The following is a 26,074-nucleotide window of genomic DNA, read 5'->3' on the forward strand; positions in this document are numbered from 1 at the left end:
GACCTCTCCCAGGTGTCGGGAGGTCACCGTGTGCCTTAATTTCCTAGCCTATCAAAGGTGGGGGGTAATAATATTTTCCTATCTGGTATGAGCCATTGTGAAAATTAAATGAGTTGATCTACATAAATACTTAGCACGTTGCCTCCAACATACTGTGCGCCCAATAAATATCGCCTCACAATGGTTGTTCGCTATTAGCCAGCGGGAGTTCAGAGAACAGAGAATCTCTCAGAAATGCAGAGTATTCTGTCCTACCAGAGGCAATGGATCCGTTGTTCTGCAAGGACAGGAGATCTTCTTGTTTATGAAAAGCGAACTTTAATTAAAACAGTCTGAGAAATAGTACTCTAAGCCTTAATCTCTCTGGTTCCAGAGTAAGTACCACGCAGTCGGCCAATCCGTACTATTCCTGCCTCTCGCTCTTGTGGCCCTGGATGCCGTGCACAGCGTAGCAATATGGCGGTCAAGGGGTCCAGGAGGGTAAAACTGAGCCCCATGCTCAGAACTGGGCATGCAATCAACAGAGGGGCACGGAGACATTACTACATTTAACAGCTCGTGAACACTTACAGTCCTGGAAAAGAAAACAATCTAAACAGGATGTATTTTCTCCTCCAGAGCACCTAGCCCAGCACCAGCTCCCCAGGGGCAACTCTAGCTAACGTTTGACCCTTACCATTTTCATTTTCCTAAAACTGTTATGCCCCTTGGCTTCCGTTGCGTCATTTCCTCCTGCGTCTCTTCCTACACCAGCCTGACCCTGACACTTCACCCTCGTCACAGGATCCCTTCATGTGATCCTGGTGTTCCCTAGCCTTCCATTTCCTTCTCCTGGATGATCTCGTCACCCACAGCTTTATCTGCCACTCAGAAGCTAATTGCTCACAAACATTGATCTCTAGACCCGCATCTCCTTCTTGGGCGCTTGGCTCACGTTTTGTGTAGCCTACAGAGGCTCTCCCCTGGCCTCCTCCTCCTCCTCTTCTTCTTCTTTTTAATATTTACTTACACTGAGTGAGAGGAGAGAATGCGTGCATGAGCAGGAGAGGGGTGGAGAGAGAGGAAGACGGACAAAATCCCAGGCAGGCTCCATGCTGTCAGCACAGAGCCTGACGTGGGGCTCCATGAACGGTGAGATCATGACCTGAGCCAAAATCAAGAGTAAGATGCTTAAATGACCTAGCCACCCGGGTGTTCATCTCCCCTGGACTTTCTAACCAGGCACTGCGAGTTCAGTATGTCCCAAACCAAACTCATCTTTTCTACCCCAATCCCTGCTTCCTCTCATTTCCCCTCTTCTACTAGGTCTCGGATAAAACACCATCCTTGACATTCACGCATACCTTTCTCATCTTCCCTTGAAGCGCTCACTGTCAAGTTTACATCATCATTATTTGTCAAGTCCACCTTAGCGGCTCCATCACCAGGGCATCGTGCCTCAGCCTGGACAACAGTGCAGCACGATGACTGAGCTGCGCAGGCGTCACAGGCTCTGAGTTTTCACCGAGTTTCTAGCATGGATTAGTGATGGCCGGCCCATGGGAAGATCACTTAACATCCTTGGGACGTTAGGATTAAATAAGCTAACATATGCCGCTGCCCTAGAGCAGTACTTGGCACAGGAGTAAAACTTAAAAGTATTAGCTAGTGGCTTTATTATTACCACCATATTATTACTAATGGTATTGTTTTATTTATTACAGAGCTGAGCACAAAACTGATAAATAAAAAGAAGTGAGTGACTGAATCAATATTATTGTTAGGAAGACTGCTATGCAGCGGAAACTGAAAACCTACTTTACTACACATTAAATCCCTGTGGGTTCTCTCCCAGTCTCTGGCCAGTCTGAACTCTGACGCTCTGTTTAAAAAGTGCAGATGAGGGGCTCAGCTCGCTAAGTGTCCGACTCCTGATTTCAGCTCCGGTCCTGACCTCAGTGTCTGTGAGGTAGAGGCCCTGGTCGGACGCTGTGCAGACAGCACGGGGCCTGCTTGGGATTCTCTGCCTTTCTGCCGCTCCCCTGCCTGTACTCTCTCTCTCTCTCTCAAGAGAACTGAACAAACATTTAAAAAAAAGCGGAGATTGAAACACCAATCTTACATACTTGGCTACGATTCTGTGACTGCATCATGGCATAACACAAGGGCCCTGTGGAATATGAAAAGCATTCTATCGGTGAAAGGAAAACTGCTTACTATCAGTCTACGATATCATACGGTGTGACCCGACCCTTATGTTTACAACAGAACGCTGAGGTAGAGACTGTGTAAGGGATTACGGGAAGGTAGGTTCTCTATTTCTGAAAGGAATAACACGACTGCATTACAAAGGAAAGATATAAGGGAGAGAGAGATTAGGAACGATGAGGCTTCTCTCCTGACCAGGCTAGGTGGGAAAGGTAAAGCTAAATCAACAGAAGACGTAATTACCTTCAAACCAATGAATCACGTGTAGGGCAATCCTACAATACTGTAGTAGTGAGCACATGTCAGTATCTTCCAAATATAAACATAATGCCACGTCAAAGAAGAAAAACTAAATGTCTTCTTGCTATATAACCATTACAATGACACCTATTCTTGCGGAAAAATAGCAAGGGAGAGAAAGACAATATAGTGTTACTATTTCAAAAAGATATTCGACAAGAGATAAAATAGTGAACAAGGCCTCACGGACACCCGAAATAACACCCTAGTTAGAGATATTAGGAATGATGGAATAAAGCCAGAATTTGCCCAAGTTATTTGGGAGGTGGTTTTTCAGTGAACAGAAACACATCTGGGGATGCATCTGGGAGAAAATTTCATTACCTAATCCTTGCCTAATCCGTTTTTTGCTTGCTTGTTTGTTTGTTTTCAATTTCTTTTCCTCTATTCTGGCAAATATTGCTGCTCAGGTGTCCAAGCCACTAGGAAGAACACTAGATATAAAAACCAGGATAAGAAGCTCCTGGGCGGCTCAGCTGGTTACGCGTCCGACTCTTGATTTCAACCCAGATCGTGATCTCACAGTTCATGAGGACGAGCCCCACGTCAGGCGTGGGCTGACAGCTCAGAGAAAGCCTGACGCCTCTTCTGATGCTGTGTCTCCGTCCCTCTCTGCCCCTCCCTCACTCATACTCTGTCTCTGTCTCAAAAATAAAAACCATTAAAAAAAATTTTAATGGAATAAAATACACATTTAGCACAACAGGTCTTTCATCAGGTTGGATTCCAGGATGGATACGTGGACAAGCAGGAATAATGAAAGGAAGAAAACGGACTCATGACGGTAATGAGCGAGCATCTTTTTTTTCTCTTTTATATATCTTTTTTTTTTCTTTTTTTACAGACAGACCGGAAAAGCAGGTCACAGGATAGGCTGGGCAGTACGGGGGGACTCTGACTCACGCACAGATCACGCTGCCACAGTGATGCCGGCTTTGAGCCCTCGCGCCTCTGCTGCCGGAGTTCGCAGCGGAGAGCTGGGAGGACAGAGCTCTCTCTGCGCGGCTGCACCTGCCCTTCAGTGAGTCCTCCCCGCTGAACGGTTACCCTTTACCCCCAGGGCCCATCAGTCATTGGCTGTGGCCCTGCACGGGGCAGTCTCTGGGTATAGTAAACCCAGGGGCGTGAATGGATATCACGATGCCTAAGGATTAAGAGTCTATAAGCAACATGAGACTAATCCAGAATTACACACACGCGGACAAAGGATCATGGCAAATTCTGAGAATGGATAATATGATGTCATTAAAAGTCAACACAAAGACACTACAGGGAGGCACAACTTAAGATCTATGCAGCTAGCAGGTGAAAACATAACTGGTCAGTAATTCATTCAAAATGCATTTACTGAGGGAGGGAGATGGATGTGGTCTCCCAAGTTTAAGGCCAAAAGGCCACTGGACTTCCAACAAAATGATCTGTGAAAACAATATATAAACGGTTTCAAGAATGTCCTGTTCTTTCCTCTTCTTTCCCCCTTTAATGTGTGAATTTGAGGACTCAGACACTCCTTTATTTTTATTTATTTATTTTTTAAATTTTTAAAATGTTTTTTATTTATTTTTGAGAGACAGAGAGAGACAGCCTGAGCAGGGAGGGTCAGAGAGAGAGGGAGACACAGAACCGGAAGCAGCCTCCAGGCTCTGAGCTAGCTGTCAGCACAGAGCCTGACGCGGGGCTCGAACCCACGGAACTGTGAGATCATGACCTGAGCCAAAGCCGGACGCTTAACTGACTGAGCCACCCAGGCGCTCCAGACACTCCTTTACTCAGCACTAGGACATATGCTGTGGGAATAACCCTAAGTGTTGTCATTTTGTGAATATATGTGAATAAAAGGGTTTCCGTTGAAGAAGTGATTGAGTTTACGGCTCACAGGAGGGGAGCCCAATTAAAGACCATGTCCAAGGTCCCGAGGCCCTAGGAACCTGGATTATATCATCTTCAGCATAACAAAGTGAAAAATCCCCTCATTAGGAAGTATCTATTTCAAAATTACATGAAGAAATACAAATAAAGGATTCAAGCTTTCCACGTTTTGAAAAAATCCCAGTCATATCTTACAAAGAAAACAGAAAAACCAGTTCAGTGACCATTAGTAAAAGGAGTAAAACTTGTGAGGTATTCAGTGAAAATCATAAAAACACGAATCTTTCTGAAACCAGAATGGCGCCCCGGCGGCGGTTTTCTTCCAGACCCTTCCAAATCCCATTAAGAAATCCCAATGATTTCAGAAAATCATTGTATCCAATCACATAAAAGCATCAACTTAGTTAATTTTCCAACTGGATAAATAAATCTGAATAGAATAATCTAAGGCCTACGACTGTCTGCTCGTGACCAGCTGTTTTAAGTTAGTGTATTCAGTAATTTAGGCACTTCCTTCGCAGAGGTCGTGTGATTTAATAATCCCCATGTGCCTCCGCCTCTGCCGGCTCCCGGGGTATCTCCGACCCAGCTGCTCGAAGAACCATGGCTGCCAACTTTGTAACAACTGAGGACAGCAATGAATCAGCCTCAGGCCGGCTGGTCAGCAAGCTGCGGCCGCTCCCGGCTAGCCCGCGGGCCAGTCTCAACTGCGCGGAGAATTAATGCCAGAGCTTTCACCTCCAGTGGTGTTTCAGAAACGTGGCATCACAAATGTCGCCGAACCAGCAGTTTAAAAAAAAATTTTTTTTTTTTTAGTGTTTTTTATTTTATTTTTGAGACAGAGAGAGGCAGAGCATGAGCGGGGAGGGGCAGAGAGAGAGGGAGACACAGAATCTGAAGCAGCTCCAGGCTCCCAGCAGTCAGCACAGAGCCTGACGCGGGGCTCGAACACACGAACGTGCGATCATGACCTGAGCCGAAGCCGGACGCTTAACCGACTAAGCCACCCAGGCGCCCCGAACCAGCAGTTTAAAAGCCCGTAGCTTCAGGTAAACTTAAACACTTTGGACGTCAGTCTTCAATGCTGTACCTTGTCTTAAAAATTTGACTTTTTGATGAGGCAGATTCGGGCACGCTCCGCCCGTCACTCGTAACAGGAGTACATGAGGAGTCTCAGACTCGTGGAGAAAAGAACGACCAAGATTCCCAGCTACTCAAGGCTCATGAGGGAAAAAGGCTTCAAACGCTCTGGAGGAAACCAGACGTTAATACAGGAGCTTAAAATGCAGATGCAAGAAGAGAGCACCAAACTCATCATTTTAAGTCACAGTCCTTTTATGAAGGCACAAAACGGCAAAATGACAGTGTGATGTCCTCTTTCTAAAAAAGACAATATTTTATTGAATTCTGATTTAACACTGGACAAAACAATCTGTGCTGGATGCGTTATCCAGACCACAAGTGCTACAGGAACCCCTAAAACTTTGTGTTTCCAATAAGCACTCGTCTATCTGGCATAAAGCTATCTAGTTTCTACAGGAAAAAAATAAGCAAAGTATCAGAGCAGAATTCTGTTACTTCATTGATTTCTAAATACTTGTTACAGTTGAAAAGTAGTCCCCGAGTGGGTGGACCTCCTGGGACGGGAGCACTCTCTCCCTGAGGAGCACGGGACTATGCTGTCTGCGTAGGAGACAGTGCTGGATGCTTCTCCACAAGCATCACGGCAGACTGGACAAAATAGACGACTGTATGGCTCTGATGAACTGTGCAAAACCATGCAAGGATCACCACGTTAATGGTGATGAACTGATTTCTTCTTTTTCCAAAGAGTACTGTAAGGCTGTCAGTCATGTACCGTACTGTCCGCCTTCTGCATTTTTCCAACACATCTTATAAGTTAGAATCCAAGTATGAAACTGTACACCAACATTGCTTCTGCCCTCACTGTACATATACAATACAGAGTTTTAACAAGAAACAACCTTCTAGAGACGCTATCTAGACTCATACTCTCCTCTTCCAGTGCTTCCCCTACTTGAAACTGACATTGTGGATGGATGGGTGTGGGCTGGGCATCTTCTCTCGGCATCTCAAACATCCTCTCCAGGGATCACTGATATTTCCAGCATCGGGAATACTGGAGATCCCTGGGTAGAGAACTTCATTCTGGGATCTAGCAGACAGTAGGAATGTTCTAGAAAAGCTACAAAGATGCCTCAGGGTAATTCAGAATCCCAAGAAGGACAATGAGTTTAACCCATGAGTAAAGGCAAGAGACTATTTTCTAACACTTTGATGTGATCGTCTTTTGACCTCCATATACCTCATGGGTGCTGTTGAAACTGTTCAGGATGCAACAGATCTAAAAGGTCCATCTTTGGAACAACATAAAAGGCTAAACCTTATTGTGAAATTGCTGCCCAGTTAGATAGCCAGAGATATTTCCCAAACAACTGAGTCAGCACTCACCCAAGTGGGGGGAAAAAGAGAGGTGTTGAGTCCTTAACCTCACTGAATCACATTAAAGCAACAAACTATTTGGAAAGGGTTCTAGTCTATTCTGCACAACAGGATTCATGTCTCCACTTGGCAAAATCTTGTGCAACAGGTATGAATTGTACACATTATTTGCTACTGCCCTAGTAATAAGCAAGAGGCAAGAAATTTCACAGGTGCAACAATTTATTTGCAATTTTGAGAACATTCCATTCACCAGTGCCAACACGCCCAGGACTCTAGCACAGCAGACAAGTTTACCTACAACAGCTAGCATAAACACAAGGGAGGACTATGGGGAAACTTAACAGACATCTAACGTAAAGGTTCTTATTCTTTAGCCTTGACCTCCATTCTGTTCAAGAGCAGAACGTACCATGGATGGTAGAGATCTGTCATTATTCTGCTTTCTACTTTGAAGGCTGTTTATATTTAATGATTATAATTACAAAATCCTAGAATAAATATGCCTGCTATTCGCTGATTTGAATATTCGAACAATTAGCTGTGTTTGTTTGAATGCACACAAGTGTCTTTATTTCCAGTGGTTAGGATAATCAAGAAATGCCTAGAGGCAGAAAAAAAAATTAGAAAGACATAAAGGAAAGATGAGGAAGGAAGGAGAAAGTAAACAGAAGAAGAAGAAAGATTTAAAATGACTTCTGTGTAGTCGGGATAAGTTCACTAATTGAATGTGGAAAAAATAATTGCTCACAATTTGTACAAAGCAATCATATCCATGTAGCACTTTGACATGGTACAAAGAGACATAATTATAAACAAGAAGATGGAAATAAAAAGTTGTATCTTAATTAAGAGAAACAACAGAGGAAAAAATTATGGGGAAAAATTATGGAAGGTAGGAAGACGCATACCACAGAGATGTCCGGATAAAGGACATATCGCCACGGGGGAGAGCAGTGCCCTAGACTTGAGAAGGTTTCCTATGACCTTGGCCGGCCCTGCTATTTCCTGCCTGGTATAATCACAGAAGGGAGTCAGTGTTTGGTGGTGATGAGAAGTCAGATTTTGAAGAATATAATTATGGCCTGCAAGTGTTTTCTGTGGAAACAAAATGATCATTCATGTCTAAGATTGTGTAAATATGCCTTAATTTTGGTCAACAGCAATTTCAACTTTCAAAACACAGAATCCCAAAGCCTCCTTATAAATCACAATTCTCCAAGTGATCCTCAGGGAGACGCGGGTAAACGCAAGGACGTTCCAGAGACTCTTGGAAAAATGCTACTTGGTAGAAAATTACCAACTCGGCGGTGACATGACTTGGCCGCCCTCCACGTGGGGCCCAGATCACAACCTCAGAAAGCCACATTAAAGGAGATGTAACCAAAGCCAGCGCAGTTTTCATCTGCGAGGTCAGGTATAAAAATGATCGCAATGCATGTCACCTTGGAGAGACTGCGGGGTTCTCACACAATTTAACGCGACATCGTGAACAGACGTAGGTGGATATGAGAAGAAACCACACCAAGGGTCCCTAGGAAACCTAGAGGCTCTGAGAGTCTCAAAACTCTCACCCTCCCTCTGGTGCCTTTAATTGTGGCTACAATAAGTGCATTTTGGCCACATGCTTTTGAAAGAAAAAAAGAAATGGTTATTTTCTTAAGTACTAACAGACTTACTTCTCTTTCAGAAAATCCACCACTCTTCTGAAGTCGGCCACGCAGTATTCTCTCTTCATTTCCATGAGGACAGTGTCAGAGGCGGACTGGACGGGTATGTGCAGAAAAGCGTAGACTTTGGGATGATTAAGGATTTTTGCCATTTCCTTTAAAAAAAAAATGGAAGGAGAAAACATTAATCATTTTAATCAATCAGGTAATGGTTCCCTTCAGATCAACACTCACAAGGGCTAGCAAATAAACACCACTGAAGACAATCAGCCAGACTCTTCACACGAGCATCAACTGGCCAGACTAGGATGACATCTGGAAATTTCACGTTACTTTCGGAGGATTCCATGCAAGAGCGGCTTGTGTTTTCCGTCTCTGTTAGGTCACAACAGAAAGGTAAACTCATGGAATGCCTAAAGAGCAAGATTTTTGAGTCCTTCAAAATAAACATTCCCTTGCCTCAAAGAAGTTTTGTTATTTTGCCTTGCTACGTTAGCAGGAAAACACCCAGAGTTAAACAGCTGCGGCTCTACAATCCTGTGTACTTGGATAAAGTCTCCAAATGTAAAGCCCGTTGACACTTTCCCCCCACAAATATGGAAAGAGAAGAAGGAATATGTAACTCACTTGTTTTTTTTCCCAGCTAGTTTTCTGAGTATGTACTGTGCAAAAGACACAGCGTCACACAAGCCGGCCAGGTGGCCCCAGGCCACTGGCTGATTCCTAGACGCAGAGTGTGGAAGAAGGGAGGAACAGGCAGAGGATCCTGTCTTGCAAACGTGGAGCAAAATGGAGTGAAACAAATTAGGAAGCCCAGAGAGTGTTTTAAAATCCCTCAGAGGATACAAAGGTGGGCAGGAAGAAGAGTGATATAGGAAAGCCATGTTGATGTGACCATTTACGGAAGCAGCAAGAACACAGACGGATTTAGCCCTTCTCCACCGCCCCAGGCCACCGGCTCATCAGCTGAAGCCTGGGGGGTGGGGGGGGGGGAAGGAAGGGGGAGACGAGAAGAGTGGTGAGGGGTACAGGGGGAGAGGGCGGGTACAAAGAGACCAAGAAGTAAATACACTGAGAAAGGAGCTGCTCCTGGATTACGTGCACGCGCTCAGTGATTTTTGGGTTTGAAATACCACATTTTCCTGTCTGTTACTTCACTCCATCCTTCCAGCGGGATTGAGGACCCGTGGAGCTAGGAGCCAGCTCATTCCCTATGGCCACCTCCTAGCCCTTCAGGGGTCAGTCATGCATATGCATCAACCACGCCTGCGTGTCTCCACTTTCTTTCCACCAACTGTGAGCGCGGAGCACGGGGGCGTTTAGGGGCGTGGGAGGAAAGAGCAGTGAACTCGGTTCGGTCACCTCTTAAGAGCAGCTTAGTTGTCTGAAAAAATTATTTTGGTCTAAGAAATTCAAATAGGCAAATACCGTTACTCCTTGATATGTTTCATCCATAATGTCTCTACTAGAAATTAATAGGTATATACACCTTGTCTTATATCTATCTCTCTGGAACATCTAGATGCAGAGTGTAAGGAAAATGCTTGTTTCTAAAGGGGCAGGACTCCGCGTTTGGCTAACTTTCAACAAACCTCCTGCAATACAAAATGACACCTTAACAAATAACATAATCTGGGAAACGAAATTTCGCTCTCCTTCTCTGTGTCTTGGTTTTATCTGTAAGACAGACACAGTGGCAAGACCCATCACCAAGGCTACTGGGAAAATAAAATAAAACAATTCAGTATGTGTTTATATGTAGGCACTCAACAGACACATTTATTTAATATTCTTCTTTTTTCCTTGAAGAGTTTCTGAAGTTCATGGTAACACATTTTCAGACGGATTAATGGCAACCTGAGAACAGCTTTTCCATGAGCTGGTTCCCTAACTAGTAAGTGAAGGAGGATTAACTTGTACTGATTTGCATACAACAAATGAGAGAGTTTCCCAGCGAGCATGACCTCTGGCCACGAAGGGTAGTGCGGGTCCTCCTAGAAACCCTCGGGGTGGCCTGCTACAGGAAGGAGCCTGTGCGGGATGCGCCCCGGCCTGCTGCACTGGGACAATTCACAAACTAAAACCTTAATAGCAAACAAGCAGGATAAACGGGGTGGGTTGTCCCCTTGGGCTTTCAGTGTAAGACTTGCCACTAGTAATGACCTTCTGCTTCATGCTACAGACTAGCGCGGCAATTTTAGAATGGTGGGCGCCAGAACACAAAATAAACTTGCCCCTTAATTGAAGTCTCAATTTCTCCCACTAAAAGGATTATGACTTCACAGGATTAATGTGCCCCAAAGACACGAAGGAGATGTTTTTTGTTAGGCTTTTGGTTCTATTACTTTTCTCAAGAACTTATTAGCATGTTGGTGAAAGACCTTTTGGTTCCTTCAGCTGTCAAAATTCTTCCCTTATTTTTAAGGTTCAACTGCTTTTGAGAGGTTCTCTGGTGCCAGAGATGACTTTTTCCTCTCTGATTCCTCCAAACGGTCCCTGGTGTTTCCCAAGTGCTTTCCTGGCTCCACTGTGCACCAGGGTCAGCGACCTCCAAGACGGAGGCTCTGCAAGAGCAGGGAATCAAGGTTTCATTCCTCCCGTGGGAGTCCCAGCCGATCCAACAAGGTACGGTTACTACTAGGTATACAACCAAACACGGAAACATAGACATAGGTTAAAACCACATGAACATACAAAGAAAGAGACGGAATTTTTCTTAATGTTTATTCCTTTTTTTTTTTTTTTAGAGAGACAGAGTGCACAGGTCGGGGAGGTGCAGAGAGAGAGGGAGACACTGAATCCGAAGCAGGCTCCAGGCTCCGAGCTGTCAGCACAGAGCCTGACGCGGGGCTCGAATCCATGAACATGAGCCAAAGTCAGACACTTAACCAACTGAGCCACCCAGGCACCCCCATAGAACAGGATTTAAAATGTGTGTGCTGGTTGATAGGAAGACAAATTTTCAATTAATAATAGTAACTCAAGCAGGTAAACAAACATATGACAGGCCTGCTTTAAATTATGGAACTGAAAAATTACATGTGAATATAGAAGTAAATACAAAGTAAAAATGACATTTCGTAGGGTGCGCCCACCCCCATTGGGGGTGCAAAGTCAGTTGCAGATTTAGGTTGGAATCACAATGTGTTTTCTTAGGCAAGTAATTTACAAATGCAATTAATTTATAAATTAGTTATACATGTGAGGCCCAAGTTAACCAAAGGAATATGGGGGGCAGGGGGCCGGTTCAAAATGGCTACCAAAAAAATGGCAGCCATGAGTAAACGCTGAGTTCTCAGCTGTTTGTGAGTCGGAGCAGACAGGCACGTGTGCACACAAGGGGTGTGTGTGTACAAGGAGCTCTGTCTGGTAGCAACTAGCATGCAAACAGTATCTCTTTTAATACAAGGTCATGAATAGTTCAAGGGCTAAGGTATCAGGGCTGCTTAGCATCCAGATGGTGACGACTTTGGAAGCAGGGATTACAGAATGGGTCACCAACTCAGCGCAACACTATCTCCACCCGGTGCTTTTCTAGGCAGCTCTCCTTTCATGAACTGGTAACTGTCTCAATGTTTGTTAGTTTTTTTATGAAATTTAAAAAAGAAAAAATAATGAGACTTCATTTTTAAAAGCAATCCTATAATGGGTACATCTTTCAAAGAAATTAGTCATTTTTGTTGCTCTGCAGTCATCAAAGTAATCATTTTCTGTCTGGTTTGGAATATGTACACGACCCACTTAATAAGGCGACTCAGTGTGCGAGTGTGTAAAATGTACTAATACTTGCATTCAGATGTCTGTGCATTCATTTTGATAGTTACCAGTCAGAAAGTCCTCTCAAACTGTAGCTTTGCTAGGAAGTACATGCATATTTAAAATGCTAACCTTGACAATGCTACATTGTGTTCAACGAACCTAAGACATATGATGAAGCCAAAAGCAAAAAGATACTTTGAAAAGAGATGTTAAAGCATTCCTTTAAGCATTGCAAAAAATAGCCTATTTGAGATATAATTCACATGCCATACAACTGACCTATGAAAAAGTGGGCAATTAAATGTGTTTTTAGTCTACTCACAGGATGGTGCGGCCATCACTGAAATCTAGTTGGAGAATACTTTCATTCTAAAACAAATCCCGAATCTTCCCCTCGTCCCCAGCCCACAGCCCTCCCCCCAGGCTGAAGCAGCAGCAGTCTGCTCTCTGGCTCTATCATGCCTGTTCGAGACAATTCTCATAAACAGAATCATCAGTCTTTCCTAAATGACTTCTCTTGGAGCGCTCCCAGGGGTCAGCCATGTTTACGTACGCAGGCATTTTTTTTTCCAATTAAATAAAATATAGGGAGGTAGAATTTATTAAATACGCCATTTCATACAAAAGTACCTCAAATGTTCTGAATCTTATTAGCTTGAAAGGTAGTAAAGCAAAGTTTTATCTGTACTTACGGACTCTCACAACACAATCTAGTGGCCTAAGTCTGACAGAGGTTAGTTGTTACATATAAAATCTTATTAGGAAAAACTATAATAGATACAAAAGATGAAGAGGGAATGTTTAAAAAATTCTTTTAAAAACTTTTCTTAAAAAGAGAAGAACTGGGGGCAGGGGCTATAAATGATCGTTTTCATGGTTCCCATTTTTTTGTTATTTTATTGTGGCAAAATACGTGGAACATAAAATTTCCTATTTTGACCATTTTTGAGGGCATGATCCCATGAAGTGGGACTCTGATGATGTTATATGCAGGCATCACCACTGCCCATCTCTAGAACGTTTTCATCATCTCACATTGAAACTCTGTCCCCATAAACATCGCTCCCCGTGCCTCACTCCCCCTGCCCCGAAATCCCCATTTAGTTTCTGTCTCTAGGAACCTGCTAGGCACCTCATACAAGTGAAATTATTATAGTATTTGTCCTTTTTTGTATGGCTTATTTCACTTGGCATAACATCTTCAAAGTTCACCCCCTGTTGTAGCAAGATTTTGTTACTCTAAATATCTCTTTTCCAAACACCTGGGTACGGCTCCCGGGGGCACCCATCTCCCTGTAACTGGGCCACACGTGCTCACACTCCAAGGATGTATCTCACTGACCATCTGCCTCTCCCCATACCCTCGCCAATGGTTAGCCCTTAAATACTGAAGTTATACTTGAATGAATGGATGATGCAATGACCCAATTAAATTAGTCAACATTGATTATTTTAGAGTAAGTCCTACAAAGACTTCTAGCTAAAGGTCAAAACAGCAATGCCTGTGTTCTAGAGGCTTCTATTTCAGGAATCACCTTCAGTACTCCGAAAGTCATGCAAGTCAAGATAAAATAAGCCCAGAGTCATATTTCGCCCATTACTTCATTAATGACACTGTAACAGCCACTAAGCAAATTACCAGCACCTACATTTACTCTCAGCAATCTAAAAATAAATTCTCATTTAATAGCATCAGTGAGTGAATTGAGGGAGCAGGGGTGGAGAAGATTTCCAACCCTTATGTCCCAAGTGAGGAGGATTAGATATTGTGAACAGATTCTAATTTACATTTGATCTATAACTTAATTATAACAGGAAATTCACTTCTAAACTGCAAAGAGTTAACATTTTCAGTATTTGCAGTAAAATAAGTGAGACTAATTAGCCTTCACAGAAATGTTAAAAGGCCTTCAATCCTCTTTTATCATTACAAATGGCATCCTCAATAATCAGGCTTTACATAACAAAGACAAAAATATACATTCGTACTAATGTCAGAATGCTAAGAGTTGTAATTATACACACATTTCTCTTCAACTGATATTATCATTGCTCTGTCTCATAGTTGTTATTCTCTCTGCCATCACCAAGACAAGAGAGTTTTGTATCCTGCCGTGGTGATGGTTTCATGAGTCCATATGTACGTGAAAGTTCATGAAGCTTGAACACACGTGATTAAGCCAATTTTACAGTAAAATTTTAAGATAAAACAGCAAAGGAGAACTGACAGTAAAATCTGTTGTATTTTAAACACCATGAAATATGAAAAGATAATATCTTAAAAAAATATGAACAACATACATATAGTTACCTTGTATTCTATTAAAAACAACAACACTTAGTCTACTATACACTAAAAGTACAAATCAATACCTGACCAGTTTAATGGGGAAAGTTCAGTCTGATTACACTGAGCCTCGGCAAAGACACTTCTATTTGCTTCTCTCAAGCCTGATGTAAATAATTAAGGAACGTGACAGAAGAGCAGATGTTAAAGACGTGGTTGTCATTTATTTATGACCTAATCATTCACAGTGAAGGTGAGGCGAACTTTAGGTAGCTTTTGTTTCAAGTGTTAGGTAGCATACTAAAAAGAACGTTCTCGTGATTTAATCACTCCAGTCACAAACGCTGGCTATGTATGTAATAGGATGTGGCTCACGGCAAGTATGTGTTTAACATACAACTAACTTTCTGGGACGCGGGATGCAGAAAAGACAGTAAACTCCTGGGCATCTTCCAAATGCGCACACACAAGACCGCGTCCTCCGCGGGAGAGCCCGGTGCCGGGGGCAGGCCCCTACTTGGCAGTCTGTGTGCACTTCATCTGACCCTCATCTCGTGAAGTGGATTCCCTCCCTGTGGGGAAGTTATCACCTCTGCCGAAACCGGGGAGTAACTGTGTGACGTAGAAGGCCAAAGAGATGTGGGCAGAAATGACAGGTGCTATTTCTGGACAGGTTTGAAGTCAGCGGTTTTCTCCGTCTCTAAGTTTCCCCTTCTTCTACGGTCTAGGTTCGGACGTAGAGACAACTCGAACAGAGCTTCAGTCAGTCCATGACAGGCATTTAGCATCAACTAGGAGATACGTATTTGTTGTTATAAGACACTGTCATTTTTTGAGATCATTTGTCATACAGCAGAACCTCAGGCATCCCATTGCCATACTGTCATTTTATGGAGGAAGGAAAGAAACATTTGGAGACATTTAAAATAATATGTTCAGGGGCACCTGGGTGGCTCAGTCAGTTAAGCATCTGACTTCGGCTCAGGTCATGATCTCATGGCTCATGAGTTCGGGCCCAAGGTCAGGCTCTGTACTGACAGCTCAGAGCCTGGAGCCTCCTTTGGATTCCTGTCTCTGCCACTCTCTCTGCCCCTGCCGTGCTCATTAAAAAATAAACAAATAAGAGAAGGAGAGATAAAGGTGTTCCCAAATAAATAAAAATTGAGAAAATTCATCACCACCAAACAAGCCCTACAAGAAATCCTATGAGGAATTCGATGAGGGAAATGTTGCAAAGAATACAAGGTGCCAGAGAGACCACTATAAACATGAATTCTAGGGAGAACACAATGAATCTAAACTCACATTTTACAATAATAACACTGAATGTAAATGGACTGAATGCTCCAACCAAATGACACAGGGTAGCAGAATGGACAAAAAACCAAAATACATCTATTTACTGTCTACAAGAGACTCACCATAGACCTGAAGATGCCTTCAGGTTGAAAGTAAGGGGATGGAGAAATATCTATCATGCAACTAGACGCCAATAGAAAGCCAGAGTAGCCATACTTATATCAGACAAACTGGACGTTAAAGTAAAGGCAGTAACAAGAGTTGAAGTACATTATATAATAATTACAGGGTCTCTCCATCAGGAAGAGCTAACAATTACAAATATCTATGTGCCAAATTTGGGAGGGCCCAAATACATAAAATAATTAATCACAGACAGAAACAATCTTATTGATAAGAATGTGCTAATTGCAGGGGACTTTAATACTCCACTGACAGCAACGAATAGATCAACCAGACAGAAAATCAATAAAGAAACAATGAACCAGAATGACACATTGGAACAGATGGAACTGATAGATATATTTAGAACTCTGCATTCTGAAGTTAGGAAATTCACTTCTTTTCAAGTACACATGGTACATTCTCCAAGATAGATCACATACTGGGGCATACGGCAGCCCTCCATAAGTATAGATGAATAGAGAACATACCATGCACACTTTCAGATCACAATGCTATGAAACTTGAAATTAACCACAGGAAAATGTCTGGAAAACCTCCAAAAATGTGGAGGTTAAAAACCATTCTACTAAAGAATGATTGGGCCAATCAGGGAATTAGAGAACAAATTAAAAAATATATGGAAACCAATGAAAACGAAAACACAACAATCCAAAATATCTGGGACATAGCAAACGCAGTCCTACGAGGAAAGTATATTGCAATCCAGGCCTATTTCAACAAACTAGAAAAAGCGCAAATTCAAAATCTAACAGAGCACCTAAGGGAATTAGAAGGGGAGCAGCAAGAGTACCTCAAGCCCAGCAGAGGGAGAGAAATAATAAAGATCAGGGCAGAAATAAACAATATAGAATCCAAAAAAACAGTTGGGCAGATCAATGAAACCAAGAGTTGGTTCTTTGAAAAAATAAACAAAATTGATAAACCTCTAGCCAGGCTCCTTAGAAAGAAAAGAGAGAACACCCAAACAGAAAAAATCAGGAATGAAAATGGATCTATAAAAACCAATCCCTTAGAAATACAAGGAATCACCAAGATTACTATGAAAAATTATACACCAACAAACTGGACAACCTAGAAGAAATGGACAAATTCCTAAATGCACTACCAAAATTCAAATGGGAAGAGATAGAAAGCATGAATAGACCGATAACCAGTGAAGAAATTGAATCTGTTATCAAAAATCTCCCAAGGAATAAGAGCACAGGGCCAGATGGCTTCCCAGGGGAATTCTACCAGACATTTAAAGCAGAGCTCATACCCATTCTTCTCAAACTATTCCAAAAAATAGAAATAGAAGGAAAACTTCCAAACTCATTCTATGAAGCCAGCATCACCTTCATACCCACATCAGACAGAGACCCAGCCAAAAAAGAGAACTATAGGCCAATATCCTTAATGAATACAGATGCAGAAATACTCAACAAGATACTGGCAAATCGAATTCAACAGCCTATAAAAAGAATTATCCACCATGATCAAGTGGGATTCATTCCTGGGTTACAGGGCTGGTTCAATATTTGCAAATCCATCAATGGGATATGTCACATTAACAAAAGAAAAGATAAAAACCAAATGATCCTGTCGATAGAAGCAGAAAAAGCATTTGACAAAATACAATATCCTTTCTTAATAAAAACTCTTGAGAAAGTCAGAATAGAAGGAATTCACCTAGACATTATAAAAGCAGTTTATGAAAAGGCCACAGCTAATATCATCTAAATGGGAAAAAACAGAGAACTTTCCCCCTGAGATCAGGAACACGACAGGGGTGTCCACTCTCACCACTGTTGTTTAACATAGTGCTGGAAGTCCTAGCATCAGCTATCAGACAACAAAAGGAAATAAAAGGCATCAGAATTGGCAAAGAAGTCAAACTGTCACTTTTCACAGATGACATGATACTCTACATGGAAAACCTGATCGACTCCACTAGAAGCCTTCTAGAATTGATCAATGAATTCAGTAAAGTTGCAGGGTACAAGATTAATGTAAAGAAATCAGTTGCATTCCTATACACCAATAATGAAGCAGCAGAAAGAAAAATCAAGAAACTGATCCCATTCATGATTGCACGAAAAACCATCAAATACCTAGGAGTAAACCTAACCAAGGATGTAAAAGACCTATATGGTGCAAACTATAAAAAACTTATGAAAGAGATTAAAGAAGACACCAAGAAATGGAAAAACATTCCCTGTTCATGGATTGGAAGAATAAACATTGTGAAAATGTCATTACTGCCCAAAGCAATCTATACATTCAATGCAATTCCCATCAAAATGCACCAGCGTTCTCCTCAAAGCTAGAACAAGCTATCCTCAATGTCATATGGAACCACTAGAGACTCCAAATAGCCAAAGTAATATTGAGGAAGAAAACCAAAAGGGGAGGCATCACAATCCCAGACTTTAGCCTCTACTACAAAGCTGTCATCATCAAGACAGTATGGTATTGGCACAAAAACAGACACATAGACCAATGGTATAGAATAGAGAACCCAGAACTGGACCCATAAATGTACAGCCAATTAATTTTTGACAAAGCAGGAAAGCGTATCTGATGGAAAAAAGACTGCCTCTTTAGCAGGTGGTGCTGGGAGAACTGGACAGCAACATGCAGAACAATGAAACTAGACCACTTTCTTACACCATACACAAAAATAAACTCAAAATAAATGTGAGACAGGAAACCATCAAAACCCTCGAGGAGAAAGTAGGAAACAACCTCCTTGACCTCAACCACAGTAATTTCCTTCTTGACACATCCCCAACGGCAAGGGAAATAAAAGCAAAAATGAACTATTGGGACCTCATCAAGAGAAAAAGTTTCTGCACTGCAAAGGAAACAATCAAGAAAACTAATAGGCAACCGACAGAATGGGAAAGGATAGTTGCAAATGACATATCGGATAAAGGTCTAGTATCCAAAATCTACAAGGAACTCACCAAACTCCACACCCCACACCTGAAAAACAAATAATCCAGTAAAGAAATGAGCAGAAGACATAAACAGACACTCCTCCAAAGAGGACATCCAGATGGTCTACAGGCACATGAAACGATGATCAACATCACTCATCGTCAGGGAAATACAAATCAAAACCACACTGAGATGCCACCTCACGCCAGTCAGAGTGGCTAAAATGAACAAATCAAGAGACTATAGATGCTGGCGAGGGTGTGGAGAGACTGGCACCCTCCTACACTGTTGGTGGGAATGTAAACTGGTGCAGCCGCTCTGGAAAACAGTGTGGAGGTTCCTCAAAAAATTAACAGTAGAACTCCCCTGTGACCCAGCAATAGCACTGCTAGGGATCTACTCAAGGGATACAGAAGTGCTGATGCATAGGGGCACATGTACCCCAATGTTCATAGCGGCACTTTCTACAATAGCCAAATCATGGAAAAAGCCTAAATGTCCATCACCTGATGAATAGATCAAGAAGATGTGGTATATATATATATATATACAATGGAGTACTACATGACAATGAGAAAGAATGAAATCTGGCCATTTGTAGGAAAGTGGATGAACCTTGAAGGTGTCATGCTAAGTGAAATAAGTCAGGCAGAGAAGGACAGATACCATATGTTAGCACTCATAGGTCTAACACGACAACAGGAGAAACCTAATGGAGGACCATGGGGAGGGGAAGAGGGAAAAGAGTTGGGGAGAGAGAGGGATGCAGAACCTGATATACTGAATATTGAAAATGAACTGAACTGAAGGATGAAGGGGGAGGGGGAGGGAGGAAAGAGGTGGTGGTAAGGGAGGAGGGTACTTGTGGGGAGGAGCACTGGGTGTTCTATGGAAACCAATTTGACAATAAACTATTTAAACAATTTAAAAAAATAAACAAATAATATAATATGTTCAAAATGAAGAATTTTAAGTAAGGTAATGGGCATACCCCAACCTAAGCCTGTCAGACTACAAATTCTTTTTTTATATTGAGAAAGAGAGAGAGAGAGAAAGAGAGAGGGAGAGAGTGCACACAGAGGAAGGGCAGAGAGAATCCTAAGCAGGTTCCACACTGTTAGTGCAGAGCAGGAGAGCAGGGCTCGATCCCACAAACTGTGAGATCATGAGCTGAACTGAAATCAAGTATTCGACACTTTACAGACTGAGCCACCCAGGCACTCCCGCAAAGTCCTTTCCTTTAAGCAATTTTTAATAAATAGTGGAATGGAAACATAAATCAGTTACAAAGGGAGAAGAAGGGAGGAAGAAATTAACTAGTAACATGGACAACAGAAGATTTCATTCCAAATGGAGTTCAATCTTCAATGATAAGCAGAAATTTTCCAGGCAAACTGTAACCGGGAACACATAGCTGATCCTTGTCTTCAGATACAAAGCTGTAAATTTTGTACAATTATCTAGCAACCTATTATATAAATTCTGCTTTTTATTTAGCCTAATAATATCGATTATATCTTTTAAAGTACATTTGAGAAGAATGAAAAGTGCACTTGGGGACCACTTAACGCTTCCGTACCTATTTACTCTTTTATCAAGGATACCAATTGTAACTTTCTTTCTAGAAATCATCTTAAAGAGAGAATTGTTCACTTGAGGGATTTGGCTTATAGATCTTATGAAGCCTTACCCAGTATACACCTTTGGAGAAAAGTTGCATAAAGTAATTAGCACACGTAATTTTTTAAAACCCACATCTTTTAAAAAGTAAACACTGAAGAATATTTTCCTGTATGATCAAAGCAATATATATTCATTTTTGAGATTTTGGAAAATAGAAAAATAGAATGGGAAAAACTAATCCTAGTTACAACAAGCACTGTTAAAAAAGAGAAACATTGTTCTTATTATCATCTTGAAAGAATTAAATTATAAAATTATATCTGGTATTACCCAGTGGGTTTAGAAGAAGTGAAATGATTTTCAAAGACCAAAATATTAAGCTAATAATATTCCTTAACAAAATAGCATTCCTGTGAGCTCAATTTCTTCCAAAATGAAAGAAGAAAACCTTTCATCTAGGCAGGGTCCAAATCACCCAGGCACTTGCCCCCCAGGGGCTCATGAAGCTGCCACATTAGCATAACAGGAGAGAAATCTGAATATGAGAACAACCAATAGGAGAAAGAGAGGTAAGAATCAGCAAAACATCTTAGCATCATTCCTGAAGAAGTTAGAACCATGTCCCCAGAGCTACAATGAGAGAGTGAACAACAGAACCAGAAAAGAAAGAAATTTCTTTGTTCAAGAAGAACAAAAATATGGGGATGAAAGTAAAAGAGGGACGGACAGACAGTTCTTTCCCCCTCCCCAGTGGACTGCAATGTGAGGGAGCTCTTCAAAGGTCTTCTGGACCCTGTTCTTAAAAACACGGACCCTCAGCTGTCATTTATTTAGAATGATTATTAGGGGCACGAAATATGTTCTCAACCCTCTCCAGGTCAGAATGCCATGAGCGGTGCTGCAGCAGTTGTCAAGGCTAAATAGTAGTAGTAGTAGTAGTAGTAATAATAATAATAATAATAATAATAATAGTGATGCAGTTAGCATCCTCATGTACTAGAGGCTGTGCTAAGTCACAGGCCTTGAATGTAAACTTCTGAACAAATTAGGAAGTAGTTTTACTGCATCAAAGACTAAGGGACGTTAATGACCTTGCCCAAGGGACACTGGCAGAGCTGGAAGGGAAACACGGGCACTGCCTCCAGAACCAGAACACGGCACCCGAGTCACACCTCTGTGCTATCGGAATCATGTGGAGGTAAAGGCAACGGAGAAGCAGGAGACCCAGGTAAAGCTTTAAAAACCAGGGACTTTGTGCTCCTTTTGTAAGGGAAACTTTTATTTATAAAGTACAGTTTCATTTTTAAAGATGAAATTTGGAAGTTTGGAAAAAAGGAAACGATATAAATATGGACGCTCTGAACTAGGAAGAGAAACTTTTAACAACTCTCACGGGTGATGAAAAGTAAAACTCAGATCTGCGCTGCAAACATTCCTAAGGAATCCTTGTTTACTGTACTTTTCCTGGCCACCTTCTCTTAGTTGGTTTCCCTCCAAGCTAAAGCCCCAAATCCCTTTTGTTTCAGCCCAGGATGGTATAGGGACCTAAGTTCGAAACACGCCTTGGGGTTGCTGATGGCTGGGTGCTTCCGCACATACATGATGATGCACTTGTTAATCAACTTCTGTTTTACTCTTCTCTTACCCAGCTGTTGCTTACGGAACCCCACCTAGAGAAATGAAGATGGGGAGAGGAAACTATTTTTTCCTCCCCGGCACACTGCTCCATCAAATGTGCCTCCAAAAAGCATCATTCCTGCAGACCAGGATGTGATTGTCCCTAACCCTAAAGTAATTTTTAAAATTTATTTTTGTCTTTATTTTGAGACACAGAGCCCAATGCGGGGCTTGAACCCATGGACTGTGATATCATGACCTGAGCCAAAGTCGGACCCTTAACCGACTGAGCCACCCAGGTGCCCCAACCCTAAAATTATTCTTTAGGAGCAGCAGAAACCAACTCACGTACAGATGTTAACAACACTATATATATATACATACACACATATCAAAGGGGATTTAAATTTTAAGTTGCATATTTTCCTTATATCCTATTAGAAATGTGCAGATTTTTTCAAATGTCTCAAAATGTGCAAATTAAATAGTTCTTATTACATTACTTGACATTAGATGGCAGTCAATGGGATCTTTGCAGTCGTTTGCTACTGAACGGTATGAAATCTGAGTTCAAACTGCTAAATGGGTACATAATTTTTATAAGGCAATAAGGCAGGGCATATTCCGCCTGGCGCCACGCTGTTTACACTTGGTAAAACTGGCTTCGTGCGTCAGTTCTTTAATTGGAGCTGAGCTGAACGCATTTGCAGTGAGTGCGGGGTAGGCTGGCTTCTCTGAGATGCCCTGTCGGAATATTTGATGTTTTAACCTGCTGCTTCTCTAAGCGCCATGGCTCCAAAGTTATAGCATCAGACAGTCTAGAACACAGAGATCAGGAAAAACTTCTACTTCATGAAGAAATTCACCTTTTAAGACTTGACCTAATTTTTTAATGGTTTTCTTAAAAATTTTAAATGTTTATTTACTTTTGAGTGTGTGGGGGGGGTGGTTGGGGGTGCAGAAATGGAAGGGGGACAGAGGATCCAAAGGTGGCTCTGTGAGGACAGCAAAGAGCCTGACGCGGGGCTCAAACTCATGAACTGAGCCGTAACTGAGGCTAGATGCTTAACCAATTGAGCCACCTAGACACCTTCAAGTTTTGTTGTATTTTAATCTCGGAAGTGAAAATCCAATGCAACTGAAATAGGTTTCTTCCAATTAGAGAGGAAAATGAAGATTTTTATCAAAATCATCTGTCAAAGCCCGTGGCTTCTACAAATATCAAACAAACAGGCTACACCTTTATTCTACGTTTCTGCCTAATGAGAAAAGAATTTGATACAAAAGTACTTTCAGCTCTTAAATTTTGCCGTTTCTTACTGGATGAAGTTACCTTCAAAAAACGACAAGCAGGCTTTGTCCTTGACCTTTCCAATGGCCAGGTGGGTCATAAATATATATTATTAACCCATTATGTTTACCCCCCTTCAGAACTGGATAAACATGGATCTAGATAGGTGACAATGGTTAAGGAGATCAGAAGGCACCAGATTTCCTTCTTAGGTGAGGAAAATGATTTCCAAATCAAGCAGTCTGCCTTTCCTTTAATATTTCAAAATTAGCTAGAGATTGAGAATACAGAAGACAAAGGAAAAGAAAGAACTCTGTCAAAGTGAGTCTAACAAAATGTAGGATCCGCTGAAGGGACTCGGGACGGAGCTACGGTCTGTATAATGTCAAGTCACTTCTCTGCTCCCATGTTCACAGGACCCGAACTAATGTCTCCGGAGAGCTGGGCAAAGGGAAAGGTCAGAGGGCATCCAGGAAGAACTGGGAACTACTGGAAGGACACATTTCAGATGAAGACCTTTATCCGCAGCATCCCCTGAGTAACACTAACACTCCAGAAGGTCTTCTGAGTGAGATGAAGGAAGGAAAATCAGCCCGTTAGAGGGTTAAGGATTACACATTAAAACTACTCATTAAAAGCTAAAAACAAACGGGATACTCCCATATGGGTGTTTAATTTTATTTTTTCCTCAATAAACTATTGAATGACTTTCCACAATTGCTGGTTATATAAATGAAGTTTATTTTTTAATTATTTTTTTAATGTTTGTTTATTGAAAGAGAGACAGAAAGTAAATAGGGGAGGGGCAGAGAGAGAGAGGGAGACACAGAATCTGAAGCAGGCTGCAGGCTCCGAGCTGTCAGCACAGAGCCCGACATGGGGCTTGAACTCACGAACCAAACTATGAAATCACGACCTGGGCCGAAACCAGACGCTTAACCGCCCAACTACCTGAGCCACTTTCCCGAAATGAAGTTTAAAAACGAACTTTGTATAGATGAAGGGATAAAGAAAATGTGGTATCCTAACACCCTGAATGGATCTGGAAGGCATTATGCTAAGGGAAATAAGCCAGATCTTTAAAATTCTCACCACAAGGAAAAAAAAAACATTTAACTATGTGTGGTGAGGATTGTAACGAGACTTATTGGGGACATTTCACATTATATACAAATATCAAATCATTATGTGGAACGCATGAAACTTGTCAATTATATCTCGATTTTAAAAATGATTGTGGTAATTGGAATGTGGTGATGGTTGGAAAACTGTACAAATTTACTAAAAATTATCATCAATCTGTATCCTTTAAAACATAAGAGCATAATCTTCAAGCTTAAAATGTAGAAATTTAGGTACAGAGTATCTAAAGTTGATGTTTACTTAGAGGCGTATACCAGGTCATTGAAAAAGCCAAAGTAAGAATTGTGTATACCAAATCTATAGTTTGTCTTACTTAAATACATTGCTCCTTGGTCCAATTAGCTGCTAATACAAGCGAAATAAAACATGCCAAATATTTTTTCTGCATGATGTGGCGGGTGAATGTGGCTGGAGTGCGGGGTTAATGAGAAAGGAGTCTGTGGTCACTGCCGAGTAGAGGTACAGGGCTCTAAGTAAGAACTGAACATAAGTTATTAATCCTCTGTGTACAAGGGGAAAAACGGGAGCTCATAGCGTACGGGTGGATTTTCAGCAGTAAGCAGGGTACGTTGGAGGTGGGGGGCCGCATTTCAGACTGGGGTGACACCTGTACCAGGGTGAAAGGTCTACAGCACATTCTAGGCACAGCAGTAGGTCTGTTTAAAGTGGAAATATAGGGGCGCCCGGGTGGCTCAGTCGGTTAAGCCTCCGACTTCGGCTCAGGTTATGGTCTCGCGGTTTGTGGGTTTGAGCCCCCCGTCAGGCTCTGTGCTGACAGCTAGCTCAGAGCCTGGAGCCTGCTTCCGGTTCTGTGTCTCCTTCTCTCTCTGCCCCTCCCCCTCTCATGCTCTGTCTCTCTCTGTATCAAAAATAAATAAAACATTAACAAAAAATTAAAGTGGAAATATGTCGCTTGGAAGCTGGTATATGTTAGAGGGAAGGCAGAAAATCATCACTCGAAAATGAGCCCGGAAAGGAGTCTGAGTCCCGAAGGGCTAGAGGGCAGACCAGGGTGTGGGATTCTGTTTTGTAGGGGAGCAGTGTTGAGACTTTTGCGTGGTGTTAGCCCAAAATGATTCTTTAAAAATCACAAGCCACCTGATACTTTTTTTTTTTTTTTTTTTTTTTACTGACACTGAAAATCTTTTCAAGATAAGTTTAAATAGTTGCAGAAGATGTAATCTCTGGCATATTTCAAATATGGGACTGTGAAATACAACTGTTACATCACACTCTTAAATGTATTCAATGAAATATAAAAAAATAGGAAAATTGGCATCTTCCTTTTTTCTTCCACTTTGAATTTTCTTTCTACTTCTGCCACAGAATTGTATCTAATAATTTTTACACTTTAAAGTCTTCAATTGATCATTCTAAGCATCCTTCTGTGTATCAAAATCTCTGTGGATGTTAAATTAAAAACATATTGTGACTGCAAGGTTTGAAGCATTTTTAAAGAAC

The 26,074-nt window shown here is 41.7% G+C and overlaps 1 protein-coding gene across 6 annotated transcripts in view; it reads right to left on the minus strand.

The window, feature by feature from the left end:
* The window catches only part of CDKAL1 (CDK5 regulatory subunit associated protein 1 like 1), a 646,364-nt gene that overhangs the window by 212,917 nt on the left and 407,373 nt on the right, over positions 1–26,074 (minus strand). For all 6 annotated transcript variants that reach the window (XM_029944073.1, XM_029944074.1, XM_029944076.1 and 3 more), the window contains one exon: positions 8,499–8,644. In XM_029944073.1, the coding sequence (XP_029799933.1) occupies positions 8,499–8,644 (146 nt within the window). The remainder of the gene's footprint in view (positions 1–8,498; positions 8,645–26,074) is intronic.

This window comes from Suricata suricatta, chromosome 7 (genome assembly GCF_006229205.1).
Source record: "Suricata suricatta isolate VVHF042 chromosome 7, meerkat_22Aug2017_6uvM2_HiC, whole genome shotgun sequence".
NCBI classification, from domain to species: Eukaryota; Metazoa; Chordata; class Mammalia; order Carnivora; family Herpestidae; genus Suricata; species Suricata suricatta.